A 19,473-nucleotide genomic window follows, 5' to 3' on the forward strand; every position below is an offset into this window, starting at 1 on the left:
TAAAAATACAAAAATTAGTTGGGCGTGGTGGCAGGTGCCTGTAGTCCCAGCTACTTGGGAGGCTGAGGCAGGACAATGGCGCGAACCCGGGAGGTGGAACTTGCAGTAAGCCGAGATTGCCCACTGCACTCCAGCCTGGGTGACAGAGCGAGACCCTGTCTCAAAAAGAAAAAAAAAATAGCTGGCCATGGTGACATGTGCCTGTGGTCCCAGCTACTGGGGTGGCGGAGGCAGGAGGACTGCCTAAGCCTAGGAGGTTGAGGCTCTGGTGAGCCGTGATCACGCCATGGCACTTCAGCTTATGTGGCAGGCTGAGACCCTGTGTTAAAGCAAAACAAAACAAAAAATAGTGCTGACAACTCGAAAGCCATATGGAAAAAGGTGAAACTTGATCAGTGCCTCAACCCTATTTGCAATAAATTCCAAATAGATCAGAAACTGAAATGTAAGAACACATTTACAAGCAGCAGAAGAAAATATAAACTTTCTTGGGACCTGATAGTGAAAAAACTTTCCTAACAATGACTCAAGATAATAAAAAATGCAAGTGGTCCTCATATATTGAAAAGGTGCTCAATCTTGCTCATCAGAAAAATGCAAATTAAAAGTATATTTGGTTGCCTCTCTCAGTGGCTAAAATCCAAGAATGTGATGAGCCTGGCTCCTGCATAGTGCTGATGAGACTGCAAAACACTAACTCCTAAGGAAGGAAATTTAGCATCAGATGGCCCAATTCTATATGCAGCCACCCTCTGACCCAGCCATCTCACTTCTAGGAATATATCCCAAGATACACTGGGTAAAATAGGAAATAGCATATGCACACGATTTTTACTGTAAAATAATTTGTAACAGCTACAGTCTGGAAACTACCCAAATGCCCATCAGTAGGAGAGCCTGGGTAAATTACAGTATGCCCACAGAGTATTACACTTCTGAATAAAGAAATGAGAAAAATCACTACTTACTGATATGCAGACACCTCCAAACAATAATAAAAGAAAAAAAGCAAGGATAGAACAGGGTGTATGGCAAGCTGTATGTTGCTTCTGTTCTCAAATAACAAACAACAAAGGATAAATCAGGACCAGGAATGGCCGCCTACAGAGGTGGGGAGGGAGCAGGGTGAAGGTAACAGGCTAGGGAAATTTCTCTAATTTATATAAATAAAGTATATAAATAAATATACTTTATTATATAACGTTGACTTTGCAAGCATATAAATGTTGAAATACTTTTTAAAAATTGACAATAAATGGAAACAAATGTATCTAACTATATCAAGATGACAGGAAAACTCAGAAAAAAAGAATTACTTCAAGTCATTTTGAACTCATGATTTTCCTTTTTTGAGATAGGCTCTCACTCTGTCACCTAGGCTGGGTTGTGGTGGTGCACACACCGCTCACAGAAGCCTCCACCTCCCAGGCTCAAATAATCCTTTCTCCTCAGACTTCTAAGTAGCTGGGATTACAGGTGAGCGCCACCATACCCAGCTATTTTTTGTAGAGATGGGGTCTGGCCACGTTGCCCAGGCTGGTCTCAAATTCCTGGGCTCATGCAATCTGCTCACCTCGGCCTCCCAAAGTGCTAGGATTACAGGTGTGAGACCCACCGCCTGATTTTCCTTTCTTAAAGGCACAATTTTCCTAGCTCTGTCTTCTGAAAAAGCCTAGAAGCTCTTGACAACCTAGTCGCCATGTCCACCTATGGAGACCGGAGTCTCCAACTGCAATTTCCTACTAAAAGGTTCAGAGTTCATAGAAAAATAGCTGACTCAAGGTCTGTGGAAGGAAACATGTAAGATTAGCCTGAGGCATCTTTCTGTGTTAGAAATTAAGAAGTTATTTATTTATTTATTTTTGAGGCAGAGTCTTGCTCAGTCGCCTAGGCTGGAGTGCAGTGGCGTGATCTCAGCTCACTGCAACCTCTGCCTCCTGGGTTCAAGTGATTCTCCTGCCTCGGTCTCCTGAGTAGCTGGGATTACAGGCGTGCACCACCATGCCTGGCTAATTTTTTTTTTGTATTTTTAGTAGAGATGGGGTTTTGCCATATTGGCCAGGCTGGTCTCGAGCTCCTGACCTGAGGTGATCTGCCCGCCTCGGCCTCCCAAAGTGCTGGGGATTATAGGCATGAGCCACCACGCCTGGCCAGAAGTTATTGATATTAATGGGTCATGACAGAAAGCTGCAGGGAACAAAACTGAAAGGAGGGGACCCACTGGCCAAAGATGAAGCATCTCCAGCATGAAGAATGACGGACAATGCCTGAGTTCATAATGACACTAAAAGAGTCACTGATCAACACTGAAGTCGCTGGAGTGCCAAAGAATCAATTATTTATCTGGCACTTCCCACTCAACTGCTGATAAAGAAAAATTCTTCTTTACAAGAATTATCAACTAATGTATGAGCAGGGAGATAATTAGAAAAGCATAATTTGCAACCCTTAACGAATTTGGGCAGTAACCACCAACTGATAGTAAAACGATTACACAAACCACTGATAGGGAACTTTACAAGGGAAGACCCAGACCTGAGCCTACTGATCAATCTCAAAATCAGTACAAGCAGAACAACCAGCTATCACAGCACAGACTGAGCACCACCTACAGGGTCTTCTTGCCAAACAAGCTGACTGCGGAAGTAACCAAGCCCCTAGAGATCTAATACCAGTTCACCAAAAATAATCAGTGACTAGCAGAACAAACCAAACACCCACAGTCCCCAGTAATCAATGGCATTAAAAAAAGGGAGGACCGGCTGGGCATGGTGGCTCATGCCTGTAATTCCAACACTTTGGGAGGCTGAAGTGGGTAGATTATTTGAGCCTAGGAGTTCGAGACCAGCCTGGGCAACATGGTGAAAACTCATACCTGCCAAAAAAAAAGAAAAAAAAAAAGCCAGGCCTGATGGTGCATGCCTGCAGTCTCAACTACTTGAAGGGCTGAGTCAGGAAGATCACTTGAGCCCAGGAGGTCAAGGCTGCCGTGAGCTGTGTCTGCACCACCGCACTCCAGCCTGGGCAGCAAAATGAGATCCTGTCTCAAAAAAAAAAAAAAAAAAAGGCGGGGGGGTGGGGTAGGAGGCACTGTTACAGTGTTAGGCACTGTTAAAGAATGAGAAGAGCCTTAGGACTCTATAATCAAATGCAACACTGGGACATTGTCTGGACAATGACTTGAACAGAACAGAACAACTGGAAGAAACATCTTTGAGATGATGAGGAAAGTCCAACACAGACTGGGTTAAACACAGGTATAATATTAAGAAACCACTATCAATATGATTACATGAGTTAAGAGCAGAATGACTACACATATGTATACATAAAAACAGGACTCCCTGAAGTAAGGCACAATAATGTATCTGGGATTTGTTTTAAGATAATGGAGGAGCAGGAGAGAGTGTCAAGGGTGAACGTCTTCATTCTGATTCCTATATTCAGTGAAGTGGCCCTTTCCCCTGCAGTGTTCATTACAAAACAGAGGCTCAAATATCCACTGACTGGCAGACACCAGCAAAACTTTCAGAGCCTGTTATGCACTGGCCACAATGCTGGGCAATTACAAGCAACACTTTCACCTTCCTAACACTTAACACTCCATGAAGCCAGCTGGGGTTGGGGACTGTCCCGATGCCCCCATGTGATTAAGTGGCACAGCTGGACCTGCATCAGGCGGCACTCCCCAGCCTCGCCTCCTGGCTACGCCCTGCGCTCCTACCCCTCGGCCCCTCTCCCATCAGATCCCCACCGTCCAACCACCGTGCTCCAGGGTGCTCCAGATCCAGCTCCCACAAGATCAAGGAGACTCAGTAGCAGATGGGAAGAACCCCCATTCCTAAATAAGCCTATGCAGTACAACAGCAGTCATGCAACATTTTAATAAGATTGTTTACATTTTTCTTGGTCTTTAAGAGCTGCCAGTTAGGGAGAAATGCATCAGAGATTTGCTTATTACAAATGTTCTTCAATAAAGTCCAAGTACTAGGAAAGTGGCTTAAAATATAATTGAATTTGTAATCTCCTAAATCTGGGGCCTATTAACATGTAGTTAATGAACACACCAGCAAAGCAATGGGGACCACCATCTTCACCACTCAGCAAGCCCAGTTTCTTTTAAGTGTCTCAAACTCTGGGACAAGCTTCTAATTTTCAATTTGGCCAGATGTGGTGGTGTGCCTGTAATCCCAGCTAACTGGGAGGCTAGGAGGAGGACTGCCTGAGCCCAGGAGCTCGAGGCCACAGTGTACTGTAACCACACCTGTGAAGTGCCACTGCACAAGAGCCTGGACAACAAAGTGAGACTTTGTCTCTTAAAACAAAAAAAATTATTATTACTTTCAAGTTCATTCACTCAAAGAGCAAAAATGGTAAGTGTCCCAGTTGTATTATTAGTTTAGTGAGTTTTTTCCACTAAAAATGCCAGAGGACTCTGAATGTTGCTGTCCCACCTCCGAAAGATTGAACTGTCCCACTGGCAGAAGGGTCCAGTGAAGTTCTAGCCTGCATCAGGAGCCGAGTAATGGAATGGGTACACAGTTACTGGGGAGAAGTAGGCCTCAGGCTACCCACCTGAGTCTGCAGTCTAGCAACAATGTCCTTCCGAGCTTTCATGACAGCATCCAGCTTTCCTGACACCATGATGGAGAGGCCTTGGTCTTTGGCCAAAGACAGCTCCAAGTGAGCACCGGTTCTCTGCATGATCTCAAGGCAGATTTTTGCTTGTTCACCTTCTCCAAATTGGTTCATATCCTTATATTTTCTCTCCTCCAGGGGTACATGGAACACCTGTTCAAAAAAGGTCAAAAAAGGGAAGGTTAAGAGATTAAAAGAAAGCCAACAGACAGGGAGTAAAGAACATGTGTTCATCACCATCCACTCACAAAGTAGCCCCACCCTGCCCACAGGCACTGCTCGAAGCCCTGGGATAAAGCAGCTGAAAGACACGGAGAAAGTGCCAAGGTCAAGAGGCTGGCATCCTAAGGAGGAGAGAACTACATTGGCTGCACAAATGAATGAGGCAGCTAGCAAGTGCTGTGATGAAATCAACAGGGGGAAGAGAGTTTGAGAGAAAGTGGGAGGCGGAGCCTGGGGACCGCCAGGAAACACCTTCCTGAAGCACGAGGCAGCTATCCATGCTAAGAGGTGAGGGAACCACGGGTGTACAGGCAGGAAAGCTGAGGAGGCGGATGGGGCACCTGATGAGCACACCAGAGGGGCACAGTTGAGAGGATCACCCAACCCACCCGGAGTAAAAGTCAACACAGGGTTTCAGCAGGAGGCATATTCTGCTTGATGGCGCAGGGTCCCTCCCGTTGCTTTATGGAGAAGAACTGAGGAGGGACAACGTAGAAGCAGAGGGGATCAACTACCCTGGTTTGAGACCACAGTCACCAAGTAGACAGCGGCACATTTAACAAAACCACTAACAAGATAGCAGACAGGTGAAAATGGAAGGACTGGGATGCAGCTGTTTATGAGCCTAAATTTCAGGGACGACACTGGCAGAGAGATGATAATTTTCCACCATGACCAGAAGATATGAGTTTATATAAAAGTTTTGAAATTCATCAACATCTCAAATTCAGGTAGCAGAGAGAAGGGCTAGTGAAGCCAAAGAAAACCAGGAAACTGGTTAACTGCTTCAAGAAAGTGGGACGATGAATAGAGAACAGAAAACAGGACCCATTCATCTGACAAACACCGCCTGCAAACCGACCACGTGCCAGTCCTGCTGAGTGCTAGTATCCAGGGTGGACACGAGACAAGTGGTCGACAGAAACATCTCTGGGATGGGGGATGATTTAACGTGAAGGCCTTCTCCCTTTAGCTACTCAAAGCATTCTCAATCTTGCATGTTCAGAAACTCTATGCTTGGAAGGATAGGTTAAGAAAGAACAGCAATGAATTTTTTAAAATTTTAAAAATTGGCTGGGCGCGGTGGCTCATGCCTGTAATCCCAGCACTTTGGGAGGCCGAAGAGGGCGGATCACGAGGTCAGATCGAGACCACCCTGGTTAACATGGTGAAACCCCGTCTCTACTAAAAATACAAAAATTAGCCGGGTGTGGTGGCAGGCGCCTGTAGTCCCAGCTACTTGGGAGGTTGAGGCAGGAGAATGGCGTGAACCTGGGAGGCGGAGCTTGCAGTGAGCAGAGATCGTGCCACTGCACTCTAGCCTGCGTGACAGAGCGAGACTCTGCCTCAAAAACAAAACAAAACAAAAAAATTAAAACATTTACATGGACATGTTGCATGATAAAATTTTTAAAGGAAAGAAAGAACGGTGTTTCTACCTGAGTGATGACAGAAGCCTTGATGGGCCGGATCTTGTTTCCCCAGGCTCCAGCGGGTTCCTGGGCACTTTCCAGGCAAGCAGCTTTCTCAGGAAGTGGAGGGAAGGCATCCTTGTAGGTTGGAGGGTCGCTCTCCTCTTCTGAATTTAGAGTGGCAACTGGGCCAGCCAACACAGATTAAGGGAAGCACTACTTTTAGCATTACATGAAAAACACTTTTAAGGGTTTTAGTGCTTAAAAACAGACAAACAAGAAACATCAAATGCTTCAGGGACAACTCCCCCCACCCCTCTTCTAATTCATAGTCAAAAGGCCCCAGGAGGTCACCAGGCCCAGCACCCTGAGTGTGAGAGTTCGAGGAGGTCAGAGACCTACCCCCAATCCACACAGCCTCCCCAGTAAACATCAGCTCAGACACAGTGAGCCCCACTCCCCTAACGGGGTGAGCCCCGTGAAAGCAAGCCTTACTACGTCAATTTTTAAGTCTTCTAGAGTCTAATAACATACTTTAAAAAATCACAACTACACCAATGCCAGACACAAAGCAGACCCTTACATTTGCAAAACAATGGTCCTCCTACCCAGCACCACCTGTGAGAATTGCCTTTGAAGCAAACTCTGATTTTCCACTGTAACATACAAGGTTAAAAATGATTGCCGGGGAGGCCGGGCACGGGTGGCTCACACCTGTAATCCCAACACTTTAGGAGGCTGAGGCGGGCAGATCACCTGAGGTCAGCAGTTCGAGATCAGCCTGACCAACATGGAGAAACCCTGTCTCTACTAATAATACAAATTAGCCGGCCGTGGTGGCACATGCCTGTAAGCCCAGGAGGCTGAGGCAGGAGAATCGCTTGAACCCGGGAGGCAGAGGTTGCAGTGAGCCTAGATTGCACCACTGCACTCCAGCCTGGGCAACAAGAGCAAAACTCTGTCTCAAAGAAAAAAAAAGAAAAGAAAAAAGGCTGCCGTGGGAATTGTCGCCACTGATCTCCCCCTGCCCTGCCCAAGGCAGAGGACAGCAAGGCTTGTGGAAATCAGGTTCCCTGATTATCACTTCCATCTTCCATAGTGCCCTATTTGTTCATGTTTTTGTGCCATTGGCCACTATCTCCATGAAATCAAGGGTGTGACTGTTTCGGATAACCCCAAATCCCCAGGGCTGAGCACGGTCTCTTGGCAATACCAAGGCCCAGTGAAATACACCATGAATGGATGTGACAGAGGACAGGGGGATGACGTCTGGAATCAGATGGGCTCATGCCCAAGTCCAAGCCCATCACCTTCCAAGCTGTACGCTCCTACCCGACAGTGCTGACACGACAGGTGGGTGCATTCTTTCAGTGCTGTCTTCCCTCTCTAGAAAGGGAAACACAGACTTCACAGGGAAGCCGGCTCCAGTAGGAAGATCCCAAGCCCCCAGAACAAAGCAGCTCTGGGGTTTCAACACCCAACACAGCAGCCACTAGAAATGAGCTTGTGAAATGTGGCTAGTGTGATGAAGGAAAAGTGAATTTTATATTTTAATTAATTTTAATAACTAATACTCAATTTAGTTACTGGAAAACTTTTAAGTGTGTTTGGAACAACCTGCTCTTTCAAATGAAGCAGAACAATCTGCTCTTTCAAATGAAGATTTTATAACATCTAAACACAGATCAAGGATTTTGGATGAAAATTTGGCATTCAAACGGCAGGAAATGTCCCACCGTTGTAAATACACATCAGACTTTGAAGAGAAATAATCTCAAATATCAATGGATTTTCCTTTTTTTTTTTACATTAGATATGCTAAAATGACAATGTATTAGACATATTGGGGTAAAATATCAAAATTAATTTCACCTGTTCCCTTTTAATAAGTACTAGAGAATCCTAAAAATTGTACACATGGCTTGTAGTCTATTCTACTGTACAGTGCTGCTCTTAATCCCAGCCAGTGGCGTTCGAGAACTCCGAAGCCAGGGTCCAGCCTTCATTCTCAAGGCAGGCTTAACCAATGCTCTGGGATGCTTCACAGCCCAGATTTTAGTTCACTGCAATTAGGAAAAAGCAGTTGTGAAAAGAACTGCATTAATTACCAATGGTCAAATTCGCTGGTTTTCCAGAAAGCTGTCCACATTTTAAATCTCACTGTATTTGATTCATTTCCTCATGCCTGGTCAATTGCTCCTGCACGCACGGCAATGTAAAAACAGTGCACAAGATGGTGGGTCCTCCCTGCCCTACAATCACAGGGCCAAAAGGTACTTCTAGAAAGGGCATGGGATTTGGTGAAGGCTTTAGAGGGAGCAGTGCCTTAGACATTACCAGGAAGAGCACATAAAAGGGCTGTCACCTTTGATTTGTTGCGGAACCAGCCCACTTCGGTGTTCAGCAAAACTCTCTTGGGTCAAAACTGCAACGGAACTCATGGTTGATCTCACACCTACACACAATCCGGGAAAACCACTAAAGCAAAGAAGAATAAATCAGAAGTCAAAGTACAACCCTCAATTATCTATGAGATTGTTAACTTAAGAGTTTTAGCAAACGTTTTATTCTTTTTTACCAGCAAACTATACCTTTTTATTTTCCTCACAACCTCTGATGTAAGCTGATATCCAAACTCTCACCAAGTGATAAAAAGGGGGGAAAAAATCCAAGTAAAGGAGGTCCTAGAACAGAGGTGGCCAATCTTTTGTCTTCCCTGGGCCACAATGCAAGAATTATCTTGGGTCACACATAAAATTAACTAATGATAGCTAATAAACTAAAAAAAAACAAAACACACACACACAAAAAAACTCATGTTTTAAGAAAGTTGAAGAAATACAGCTGGTTAACTGTTCCCTCAAAAGTCGCCTGTAATGGAGGAGCTCATTCTCCACTTAAGGGCAGTCTGCACCCACTTCTCCACCCCAGGAGCCACAGAGACACAGTCTGCACCACCCCAACTGCAGGGGTGGGGGGACCATGGAACCTGCCACCTGCCTGACCCAGGCTCCAGGCACAGGTCAACGGCAGGATCACTCTCCTAACAGCGACCCTGGTTGCTCTGTCGGTTTGCTCGCTGCACCCCTTCATGCTTACAAAATGCATCTTGACAAAAAGTCAGCCAGTCTCTCCCTGTGAGGTGCGTCCAGGCCCCAAACTAAACCACCCCCAAATCTCGACTTAACCAGGTGGTTGTAAGCGGTAGCTGCGTGACAGGAAAAAGCAGCCTCAGTGCTTTGTAGCAACAGCAACAGACCCACAAACTGGGCTAAATGCCCTTGATCCACACTGACTGGTTATTCTCCTCCATTCTGTTTCCCAGGTGTGGGACAGCACTCGCACAGCACTCACGCAGCAGAGGGAACCTGGCCCAAGGGCACACGGTTTCTCAGATTAACACGGCCACAGTGCTCAGCAGGATATGGGCTCTGAAAGCCACAGCTCCCCTATTTGAAAACTGGGGTACATTTAGCATTCTGAGGTAGGAGTGTTAGCTTCCTCTCCTTCCCTCTCCCCAATTCCAGGTGAGCTCCAAACTACTACAGTGAGTAAGAACCCATTTTCTTTACACAATTACGCATCACTTACTGGCACCACAAGGCCAAGTAATAAGGAGCGAATTTTGCATAATTTTTATAACATAATTAAGACCTCTCTCCAAGTTAAAGAAAAGGCCTGCAATCCTAAAGAGAAGCAAGACCCCAATTCAGATACTACTGAATAAACATAATTCACATTTAAGAAATAAAAGATTAAACACAGATGGAAGCCAGATGACACATCTAAGGGGCACATGTCTTGTAGATGGTTCCTGCTGGGAGGTGAAGCTATGGAGACATCTCTGACGAACCACGAGAAACTTGAAGGTGCAATATAAAGAAAGAAGGTACACACAGGACTAAGAAAATATGCATCCCTGTGCTCCCAGGTCCCACACACAGCCCAGGGACAGGAAGTCTTCAGACAGGGTCAAACTTACCAGCAAAACGGTCGGTAGCCAGAAAGTCCGTCCTGAGGCCGCCTCTGTCAGCCTGCCAGCTTTTGCTGGTATGGGATAGGAAGTGGGAGAGAAGAGAGAGGAAACCAGAGAAAAGTTACTTATCTACATTTTACAACCCAGATCTTTTTACCTCCCAATCAGAAAAGGTCAAGATATTACTTATGTTTTGGTTACTAACACCAATATTCAGGCAAGTTTGTCAGAAGAAAAAAAAAAACCATTAGCTTGAAACAAAACATATTACAATAAAACCTGAACCAGCTCCAACTCGCAGAGGACAACTATTTCAGGGACCTGAGGGAGTGATCCTTTAAGTGACAAACTTCTAAACTTAACCATTTTGAAGTAAATCCTCACAAAACTATTGGTGTTCTCCTGCATGGTTGCATCACCTTTCCTGTACCCAACATGACCCCTAGATGGCTGAACCAGAAGGGTTGTTGTGCTGGGCTCTGACCTACAACACAATGTGGACCTCAGGGGCTCTGCAGCGCTTAATGGTGACCAAGAGCTACTGTCTTCAAGAATTCTCTGTATATTTTGCAGTTACTTTGTTCTTCTTGCTGTTATCCTGTAAAAGTCCTTCAGTCCTTTCTAATCCACTGGGGATTTAGAAACCAGGTCATAAAATCGCAGGATTGAAAGGAACCTTCAAAGGCTGTCTGGGGAGGACCAAGAACTCTGTGAAGTAGGAGGGTGAGTCACCTCGCCTTAGGGGACTCTGGAGAGGGGAGGCTGGCGACCACATGTGCTCCTCAACCACGAAAAGGTGGAACTGCTGACAGGAGTGAGGCATGTGATGTCTAAAATGGGAAAAGCAATGACAGTAACAGGAACGCTCCACTCAACTGGAGAATACTACTAATACCCTGACAACAATCCTGACCATAAGACACATGGGTCCGGAGCTGAGAAGGCGGTTCATGGCAACGGGGGTGCATCCAGCAGACTGGATTAAAAGGGTCTCGCCCTTCCAGCAGAGGATGTTGGACTGGTGGTATTTCCGGATTCTAATCTTGGTCATGAGTTTTTTAAAAACTCTAAATACAGGGCTTGAGTCACACAGGGAACCTGCCACAAACCAGAGACACTATGGGGCCCCAGATGCACCAGACACACAGATGTACCCCAAGACTGAAGGGGAAAGGTGGGACAAACTGATCAAGAGTATTCCATTTAAAAGCATCACCAAAAAATTCTAGTTTGCAAGTTTTAAAGATTAAAGTAAGAAAATGTCTCCAAAGTGTCACAGTAGCACATTCACAACTTGGCAAGCGCTCCTTGAGATTCCAAGTGTCTGGCCAGTCTGGGAGCAAAATGGGGCAGGGCACTCTAGGCTAAGGTGCCCCAACAGGTATCCAATGACACTTGCCTCTGGTCTCCTGCATCCACCCTCCGCCCTCCCACTCTTGCTTGCTGACTATCCACCTGGCATGGTCTCTCACTCAAGGTTGTCCCGGGCTCCAATGTCACTTCTTAAATCCAGACACCCACCCCCTTATCAAGCCAGGTTCTGGGCAAGTCTCCAGTGCCCAGTGACAGCCACATTACAAGTCTGCAAAATGCAGTTCCGTCCATGTCAGCTCACATCGACTCTCCAGCACAGAGCTGTGATGAGCCAGTCCCCCCTGTGTACCTAGTGTCAGTCTCTTCTGAGACCACTCACACACCCTTCAGAAGCCAAGACCAGCCAGACCCTATACTGAAAGGAGTCTCAACATAAGGGAACCTACTCCTGTGTCTGAGGGAGACCCTGGAGCAGAGTCTCTCATGTTCCTCAGGCGAGCACAGACCCTCAGGCAGCCAGGTAAGGCAGAAGGCAGACCTCCAGAAAACTCCAGACTGGTTTGACGGGCGATACTGGGTCCCTAGCCTCCAGATTCCAAATGGCAGTTTTTCAGAGCCCCTAACGAACGGTTCACAACTAGAGACACATTTAACATTTAGGGTTCTGGTACCATCTAAACAACTCAAAAACTTGTTTTTGAAAAATGTGTTCTAAGCAAGCATTTGATGACTCACATGTAAATGCAGACCCTGTCCCCACCTGAAATTCTGGGTGAGATTTTCTTAAAAGTCTGTCTCATTCTCCTTCTGTGCTCCCAATCCAGTGAGGTGCAGCCCAAGGGTCCACCTGCCTCCAGTTCAACAAAGCAGCGCCTAAGAAGCTGCCCCTACAGCTCCATGTCCACCCCGCACTGCTATGCCCTGCTAGCGGCTCTGCCTTCACAGACAACACCCACGAGGGTTTAATCCTGTTCCATGGGGATCTTCCAGCAACCCCAAGACAGCGCCAGGCTGAGTGTGCTCTCCACCCAGCAACTCCACTTGCTATCTGAAGCTCCCAGGGTACCTTGGGCAGGCCTAGTAACCAAAGAACAGAGGCTAAATATCTGGTATCTCAGATTCTCATTGGATCTAACAATACTGCTCAAATCAGGATTGAAAGGGACCTCAGGTATTACTCTAATCCAATTTCTTAATACCACCAGAGACAGGAAATTCGTGGCCTTCTCAGGGCCCGGGTCACCCCTGCATGGCTGTAAACGTTCCACCTCGTTATGACAAAATCTACAACTTCTTTCCCCTTTCTGGCCATGGAGAACAAGTCCACTCTCCTCCAAGGCTCCTTCTGGTAGGTGAGCCCTGTCTCCTGTCTCCTTTAGTCCCTCCCACATGGCCCCAGTCCCTTTGTGATTCTGCCTCTCTCAACTACTTTTCCCATAGGAAGCTCGGATCAATCACTGTCCAGGTCCACCAAATGTAAACTTCAAACTGTCCTGAACCTGGACTTTTAATTTTGTTCCCCAGAGTGTAAAGGTTCACAGCAAAAAAGGTCACATCTCAGAATTTAACTTTCAGCAAACAGAACTAGAACTAAATGAAGAAGGGCAGGAAGCAAGACCCCTTTCCGCCCTAATACGTGTAGAGCAAAACGTGGAGTCATGACAGCTGTGTGTTACGTGGGAAACCTGGTGCTTACAAGTTTAGCACAAGTTTAACAGGTTTCTGACAGCAACAGAAAAGGCTTCACATGAAGGGTTCTACTTTTTTGCTTTTAAACGAGGAAGTAATTTAGTTGATTCCCTTGTGATAAGTCTTGCCAACTACATAGTCAGTGGGCAACAGTCTTCAAAAATAATTATCAGTAATACTCCAGGAAGAATTTCATTTCAGCCTCAGTTAATGAGACCCGCAAATGCTTTAAAGCACCAGACAGGACCGGGTACGGAGGGCATCAAAAAACCTCCGGCTGAAATCCAGATTTCTCTTCCAAAAGTAAAATTGCTCAAGACCACAAACCAAAGTTCAGAATGGGAAAATAAAATCCTGATCCACTCAAAGATCACAAGATCCAAATCTAGGAGAGGACACAGGCGACTGGCGAGCAGAAGGCAGGCTCCGCACTTCTCACCAAGTTCTGGACGTCGGCACCCATCCTGCATGGAGGAACTTTCGCAGATGCCACCTCAGCACGGCCCTCCCACAGGCCACGAGGGCCCGCGGGCGGGGACAGGCTTAAAGGGACAGCAACCCCCTCGGCCTCCCAGCCTTTCATCCAAATTCGGTATTTTTCCGTAATGTATTTTTCATCCACGACCCTGGGGCTTGTCCAAGTTGCACTCCAGGCCCAAGGAGAGCAGCTTTCTCCACCCCCGAACACGTAGACGGGCGCGGGCCCCGCGCGGCAGGTGAAGGTGCTGCGGGGACCCCGCCGCCCGGCCTGCGCCCAGACCCCCGCCCCGCCGCCACCTGGGGGGAAGGACCCCGCCGGCCTCCCAGGGACCGCCACCCCGGCTGCACACGGAGCCTCCGCCGGCCGAGCAGCCCGAGCTGGGGGAGGGGGCGCCCCCGCGGGGAGGGGGGAGGGGAGGGCCGGCCCCGCCGACGTCAGCGACCTGGGCGCAGGTCGGCCGCCCCTCCCCCGCTGTGCGGCCCCGGCCCCGGGGGCGCCCCACCGAAGCCCAGGGAGGAGGCGGGGGAGCCCAGCTTGCGGCCAAGAACGGCCCAGCGGCGCCACGGGACTTGGGAAAGTTTGTGCGCGCTCCTCCGCGCCACGGCCACGCGCAGAGGAGACTCAGAGCCGGCCCCGGGCCCGGCCCGGCACCGCCACGCGCGGTAAGCAGGACACCCGCGGGCGGGGGCCTCAGGCTGGGGCTCGGGTGGGGGCCGCGGCACCCGGGCCCCTCCCCCTCCGCGGCCTCCACGTCGGCGGCCTCCTGAGCCCGCCCACCCCGCCGGCCCGGTCCTCCCCAGCCCCGTGCCGCGCGCTCACTCGTGGGCCCCCGCCCGCCGGTCCTGCCGCTCGCTTGCTCGCTCGCCCGCCGCGCGGGAGAAGCCGGGACGCTCCGAGGCGCGGCGCCCGGGCCCCGGCTGCTATATAGGGCGGCGGCCCAATCCCGCCTGGACACGTCAGCGCCCCGCCCGCCCCGCCGCCGGGGTCCCCGCCGCCCCGGGCCGCCCAGCACCCGGGAGGCCCACCCAACTCCAGGCGTGGTTCTGCATCCTTTTTTCGGGTGGGGAAGGTGGTGCCGAGGAGTTGGGAAATTAATCACCTCCAGAAAGCAGAGGGAGCGCGCCCCGCAAGAACTCCAGCGGAAACAACCGAAGACCAGAAAGGGAGCAGGAAGGAGGGCTGCTCTGGAAGCAGATGTCACCAGTACCGCCCACCTACCCAAAATCACAGAAGGAAAACCTCAAAGGATGCCCACCACCATCGTAAACGGATGCCCCCCCAGCACGAGGTCCTATAGCGCAGTGAAGCTCCCAGACGGCTCCGGACTTTCATTCCCTCATTCCCACGTGTCTGTTCCTTATGTCCCTCACTTTTATAAACTATCTCCACCCGATTCCTTGCCAATCAACTTAATCTCCACCCAAAATATAAAACCCCCTTCCTTTAAAGCGTGCATTACTTATGGCTCCATTTCTACATAGGTGCATACACGCAAAAGAACCGGTGTGTGGCCTCTGAGCCCACGGTGGACACGGAGGACTGGGCAGAACGGAATCCCTACTTCTCAGGGAGTCTCCACCCTCCGGGAAGGACTTGTCACTTCTGCATCCATTGTGTTTACTAAGTGATAACTGCCACTGTTTCTTTTAAAGGTTTAAGGGGAGTCAAGCAATCTGTAGAGATGTCAGTCTGAACCTCTGGAGCAAAGTCGCAGGTGAGCAGAATCCTGCACAGGGCACAGGATCAGCTACAGGTATCTGGGGACAAGACCGTCCCACACAGGGCAAGAGGCAGCGGCACACCCAGCCTTACCCAGGGAATGGGGTCAGGTCAACACAGCCTGCAGCCGGGCCACGGGTGCTATTGAGAATGGTGGGAGCTGGGTGGGGGCTGTCAGCAGCAGAAGGCAAGATCAGACGTGTTTTTTTCGTGGAACACCGACCCTAAGTGGAGAGTGGCAGGGGAGGGGAGGGCAGTGACAATGGCTTGTATATGTTGGGCATAATGGATGAAATACATGGCCAGATTTGGTATATATTCGGAAAGTAGCACCAAGAAATTCCTTATTAACCAGATGAGGGGTGTGAAAGAAGTTAAGAAAGGCACAGGTTCTTGGCCTGAGCGACTGGAAAGAGCTGCCCTCACGTAGGTGGGGAAAATTCAAGGAAGACTGGATGGATAAGGGGGTGTGATGCCCTGACTGGGCAGGTGGGGATGTCCAGCAGGCAACTGTATGTGCAAGGTCAGGGGAGAAGCCCAGGAGCCAGCAGAAACACCAGTGCACTTCATGACACCACCAAGGGAGGGGAGCAGAATCACAGAAGGCAGAGAACATCTGCGGCTTGAGGCAGAGAAGGAGTCAAGGATATCATTAGCAAAGCCGTGCTCTAAGTCAGCAGCATGAAATTGGGCAGGTGGGCCTCCCTGGATGTGGAAATAGGCATTCCCTCTGTGTCATTGCTGTGATTTGTTGGTAACCTTTCCATGGGGATTAACCAATCGGCAACTAGTGCAAGTGTTTTTTGCTGCTGTTTTGTTTTTGAGGGCTCAGCACTGCAGAGGGAGATGGAGAAAGAGTAAGGGGTAGGGATTCGGTCCACTGTCAAGGAACTTCCAATAAAGCTAGGAAGTCAGCACAGGCACAGTAGCTAGTACACAGGACACCGTAAAGAGTTAGTTTTTAAAACATTGTTAGCAGAAGATACTATAAAATCAAACGTTAACTTTGTGCTAATAACCGTCCAGAATGCTTCCATGATGCTCACAACCAGCATTTCCTCCCAGCAGGCTTAGCACATTGAAACTAATAAATAGTTCGTAGAAGCAAATTTTAGAAATTCCAAGGCTAGCAATATTCAGACCAAATGAAGTGTGAACATCTGTCTGTGACATTTGAGTTTTCAGCCCTCAAAGGGAAGAAGTTTGGGTCTGCTCAAGGTAGGAGGTGAGAAGAGACACCCTCCTATTCCATAAAATCATGATCCCCAAAAGGGCTACCCCCTCAGCAGAAGATAGGTAGATCAAAAAAAGAAGAAAAGCCCACCAGTGTCGAGGGGACTATAGGATGCTTTCTCTGACTATCCTGAGCTGGCAGGTAGAAGCAGCTCTTGAGCTGTAGGAACAACGGACTAGTACTCTACAACCAACCCCATTTGTCCAGGAACCCCTAGCCCAAACTGAGATATTAAAACAGAAAGCAATCGCCCTCAGGAAAGAATAAACCTAACACCAGGCTAAAAAGGATACCCACAGATCAACCCAAATGGTAGAGAGGCTAAAAGCCCAAAGCTCAAAAAGAAGGAAAGATGGATTAGAAGTAGGATTAGACTCAAGAACTTCAGGAGACAGAACTGTAAGATTCAGACTATAAAAAAGCATGAGACATAAAGGGGGCATTTTAGAAAAAAATCAAGAGATGGAACGAATGAAAGAGCTAAGAACCATGGAATGAAAAACTCTAACATGTAACTGCAGTTCCAAAAAAAAAAAAAAGAAAAAAAAATCCAAAGAACAGAGAAGAAACATTTTTTAAAATAGTTGAGAAAATTCTAAGATTTAATGATACAACATTCTTCCCTCATCCCAAAAAAGACAGAGAAGCTGTCTGGCAGGATAATTTAAACTGATCCAAATCAAAACACACTACAGTGTAACCTCAGAGCACCACAGACAAGAGCAGACCTTAAAAGCAACTAGAGAGAAAAGACAGGTTACTTATAAAGAATACTGTGAGACCAAGGGCAGACCACTTAAAACAATACATACCAGAGGATAATGGCTATATAAAAATGATGAAAGAAATAACTGTCAATTTGGAATTATTTAAGAATTCTTTTTCATTTAAGAATGAGAATAAAATAGACATATTCAAAGATAAAGCAACTACTACCAATATATCTGGGCTGACAGACCTACTGAAGGACATATTTCAGCAAGAAAATGAAAGCCAAAGAGACCAGAAAGAAGGAATACTGATAAACCAGCAACCTAGACAAAGTGAAACAAGCATTGACCCTATACTGAGATGAACAATAAAATCTGAAGGGAATTGAATTATAGATAGGTACATAAGCAGGATATGCAAGTACAAAATAAAATAAAAGAATTAAAATGCTTAGGCAGCAATAATATATAAGGTGGAAGGGGGATATGAAGTTGCAAGGTTTCAAGATTCTTACTATTTGGGGGAGAAGCTAGCCCTTGTTGAGAATGAATGTAAAAATTTAAAGACAATCTAGGAAAAAAAGAGAGTTTTTAACATTCAAACTAAACTCTTATTCAAATGGAAGTTGTTGGCAATGCTCTAGATCTTGGATTAGGAGGCAGGTTCAGCGGTGTGATTATGATGTACATTGTTACTGGTGACATTATACTGTATTAATAATTGTTAAAAGAGAGAAAACAAGAAAAAAGAATAGGAGGCAAGAGAAGTAAAAGAAACAATGAAACAGCAAGGTAAAGAACAAAAGTGATGAGAGGAATGAATTCAAACCCATCAGTAATCTAAGCAAGTGTTAACAGACTAAACTGACCAACTCTAAGAGCAGCTACAAGCCATTCAACAGTCCTAACCATACAGACGTACAGGCTGAAATAAACAGATGGAAGAACTACTCCAAGCAAATACTAACCATATGAAAGTTGGTTATGATATTTTCATATAACACAGACTGTAGCATAAAAGTCATCATTAAGAATAGAGAAGGTCAATAATTTAAAAATTCAGTAACTCTGATTACATGTATCTAATAACATAGCTGCAAAACATATAAAGTAAAAACTGAAGGTTACTAGGAGAAATTGATATATCCAAGGTTAAAGGGTGAGACTGACCCAACTCTCTTGGTAACACAGGTTGTGGGATTGGAAAATGTATACAGGATGCAAACAACACAATCTACTTTATTGAACATATGATTAAAAGTGACACTTTTTAAAAAAACCATAAAACCTGGCTAGGAGCTAAAAAAAAAAAAATTAAACAAATAGTAAAGAATTAAATCATAATAACATTCTCAGACCACCACTCAATTAGAACTCAACTTAAAAATTTAAAGAGTATGTAAGTTTTAAAACTTGCTTCTAAGTAACTCATGGAACAAGGAAGAAATCTGAAAACATTTAAAACTAAGCCATTAAGCAATTATATGTCCCACCTTGTGGAATGAAACAAGAGTGTTGCTGAAAGTCCTGTAACTTTAAGCCATCCTATCAGCGAGGAGGAAAAAATAAAACAAGCTAATCATCCACTACTGAAACTAGAAAAAAACACCAGAATAAACAAAAGAAAGGTAGAAGGAAATAAAGATAGGAAATTAATGAACTAAAAGACATATATCACAAAGGATAAACAAAACCTACATCCAAGTTTTTTAAAAGACAAGTTCAATCTCTGGCAAAAATGATTCCTGAAAAAAGAAGAGTATAAATAGACAATATTAAGAATTAAAAGGGGGTCAAAAACTACAGCAAAAATGGAGACTTGGAAAAATCATGTAAGAATTCTATTGAGAAGAGTAGTGTCAAAAACTCGAAAACAGATGAAATGGGCAAATTCTAGAAAAATAAGTTACCCAAACTGAGTTAGAAATATAGTTTCAATAACCAACCTTCCCCAATCTCTAAAGAAACAAATATAAAAATCACAAGGCCGGGCGAGATGGCTCACGCCTGTAATCCCAGCACTTTGCAAAGGAGGCAGAGGCAGGCAGATCACCTGAGGTTGGGAGTTCGAGACCAGC

General features: G+C 46.6%; 1 protein-coding gene and 1 long non-coding RNA gene across 6 annotated transcripts in view; one reads left to right on the forward strand and one right to left on the reverse strand.

Moving 5' to 3' along the window:
• The window catches only part of HDLBP (high density lipoprotein binding protein), a 90,571-nt gene that overhangs the window by 31,926 nt on the left and 39,172 nt on the right, over positions 1 to 19,473 (reverse strand). For 3 of the 5 annotated variants that reach the window (XM_007966983.3, XM_038000592.2, XM_073020229.1), the window contains 4 exons: positions 10,255 to 10,319; positions 8,638 to 8,750; positions 6,300 to 6,457; positions 4,576 to 4,791 (listed from right to left, as the gene is read on the reverse strand). In XM_007966983.3, the coding sequence (XP_007965174.1) occupies positions 4,576 to 4,791; positions 6,300 to 6,457; positions 8,638 to 8,713 (450 nt within the window). In that variant the 5' untranslated portion in view covers positions 8,714 to 8,750; positions 10,255 to 10,319. Of the gene's footprint in view, positions 1 to 4,575; positions 4,792 to 6,299; positions 6,458 to 8,637; positions 8,751 to 10,254; positions 10,320 to 13,690; positions 13,741 to 14,551; positions 14,674 to 19,473 lie in introns of those variants that run through there. The other 2 variants (XM_007966982.3, XM_038000593.1) reach the window with 2 other exon arrangements.
• Positions 14,293 to 15,190, forward strand: LOC119625140 (uncharacterized). Its single transcript, XR_012094360.1, has 2 exons — positions 14,293 to 14,394; positions 14,802 to 15,190. It is a non-coding gene; the product is annotated as an uncharacterized lncRNA (long non-coding RNA).

Source organism: Chlorocebus sabaeus, chromosome 10 (genome assembly GCF_047675955.1).
Source record: "Chlorocebus sabaeus isolate Y175 chromosome 10, mChlSab1.0.hap1, whole genome shotgun sequence".
Lineage (NCBI taxonomy): Eukaryota > Metazoa > Chordata > Mammalia > Primates > Cercopithecidae > Chlorocebus > Chlorocebus sabaeus.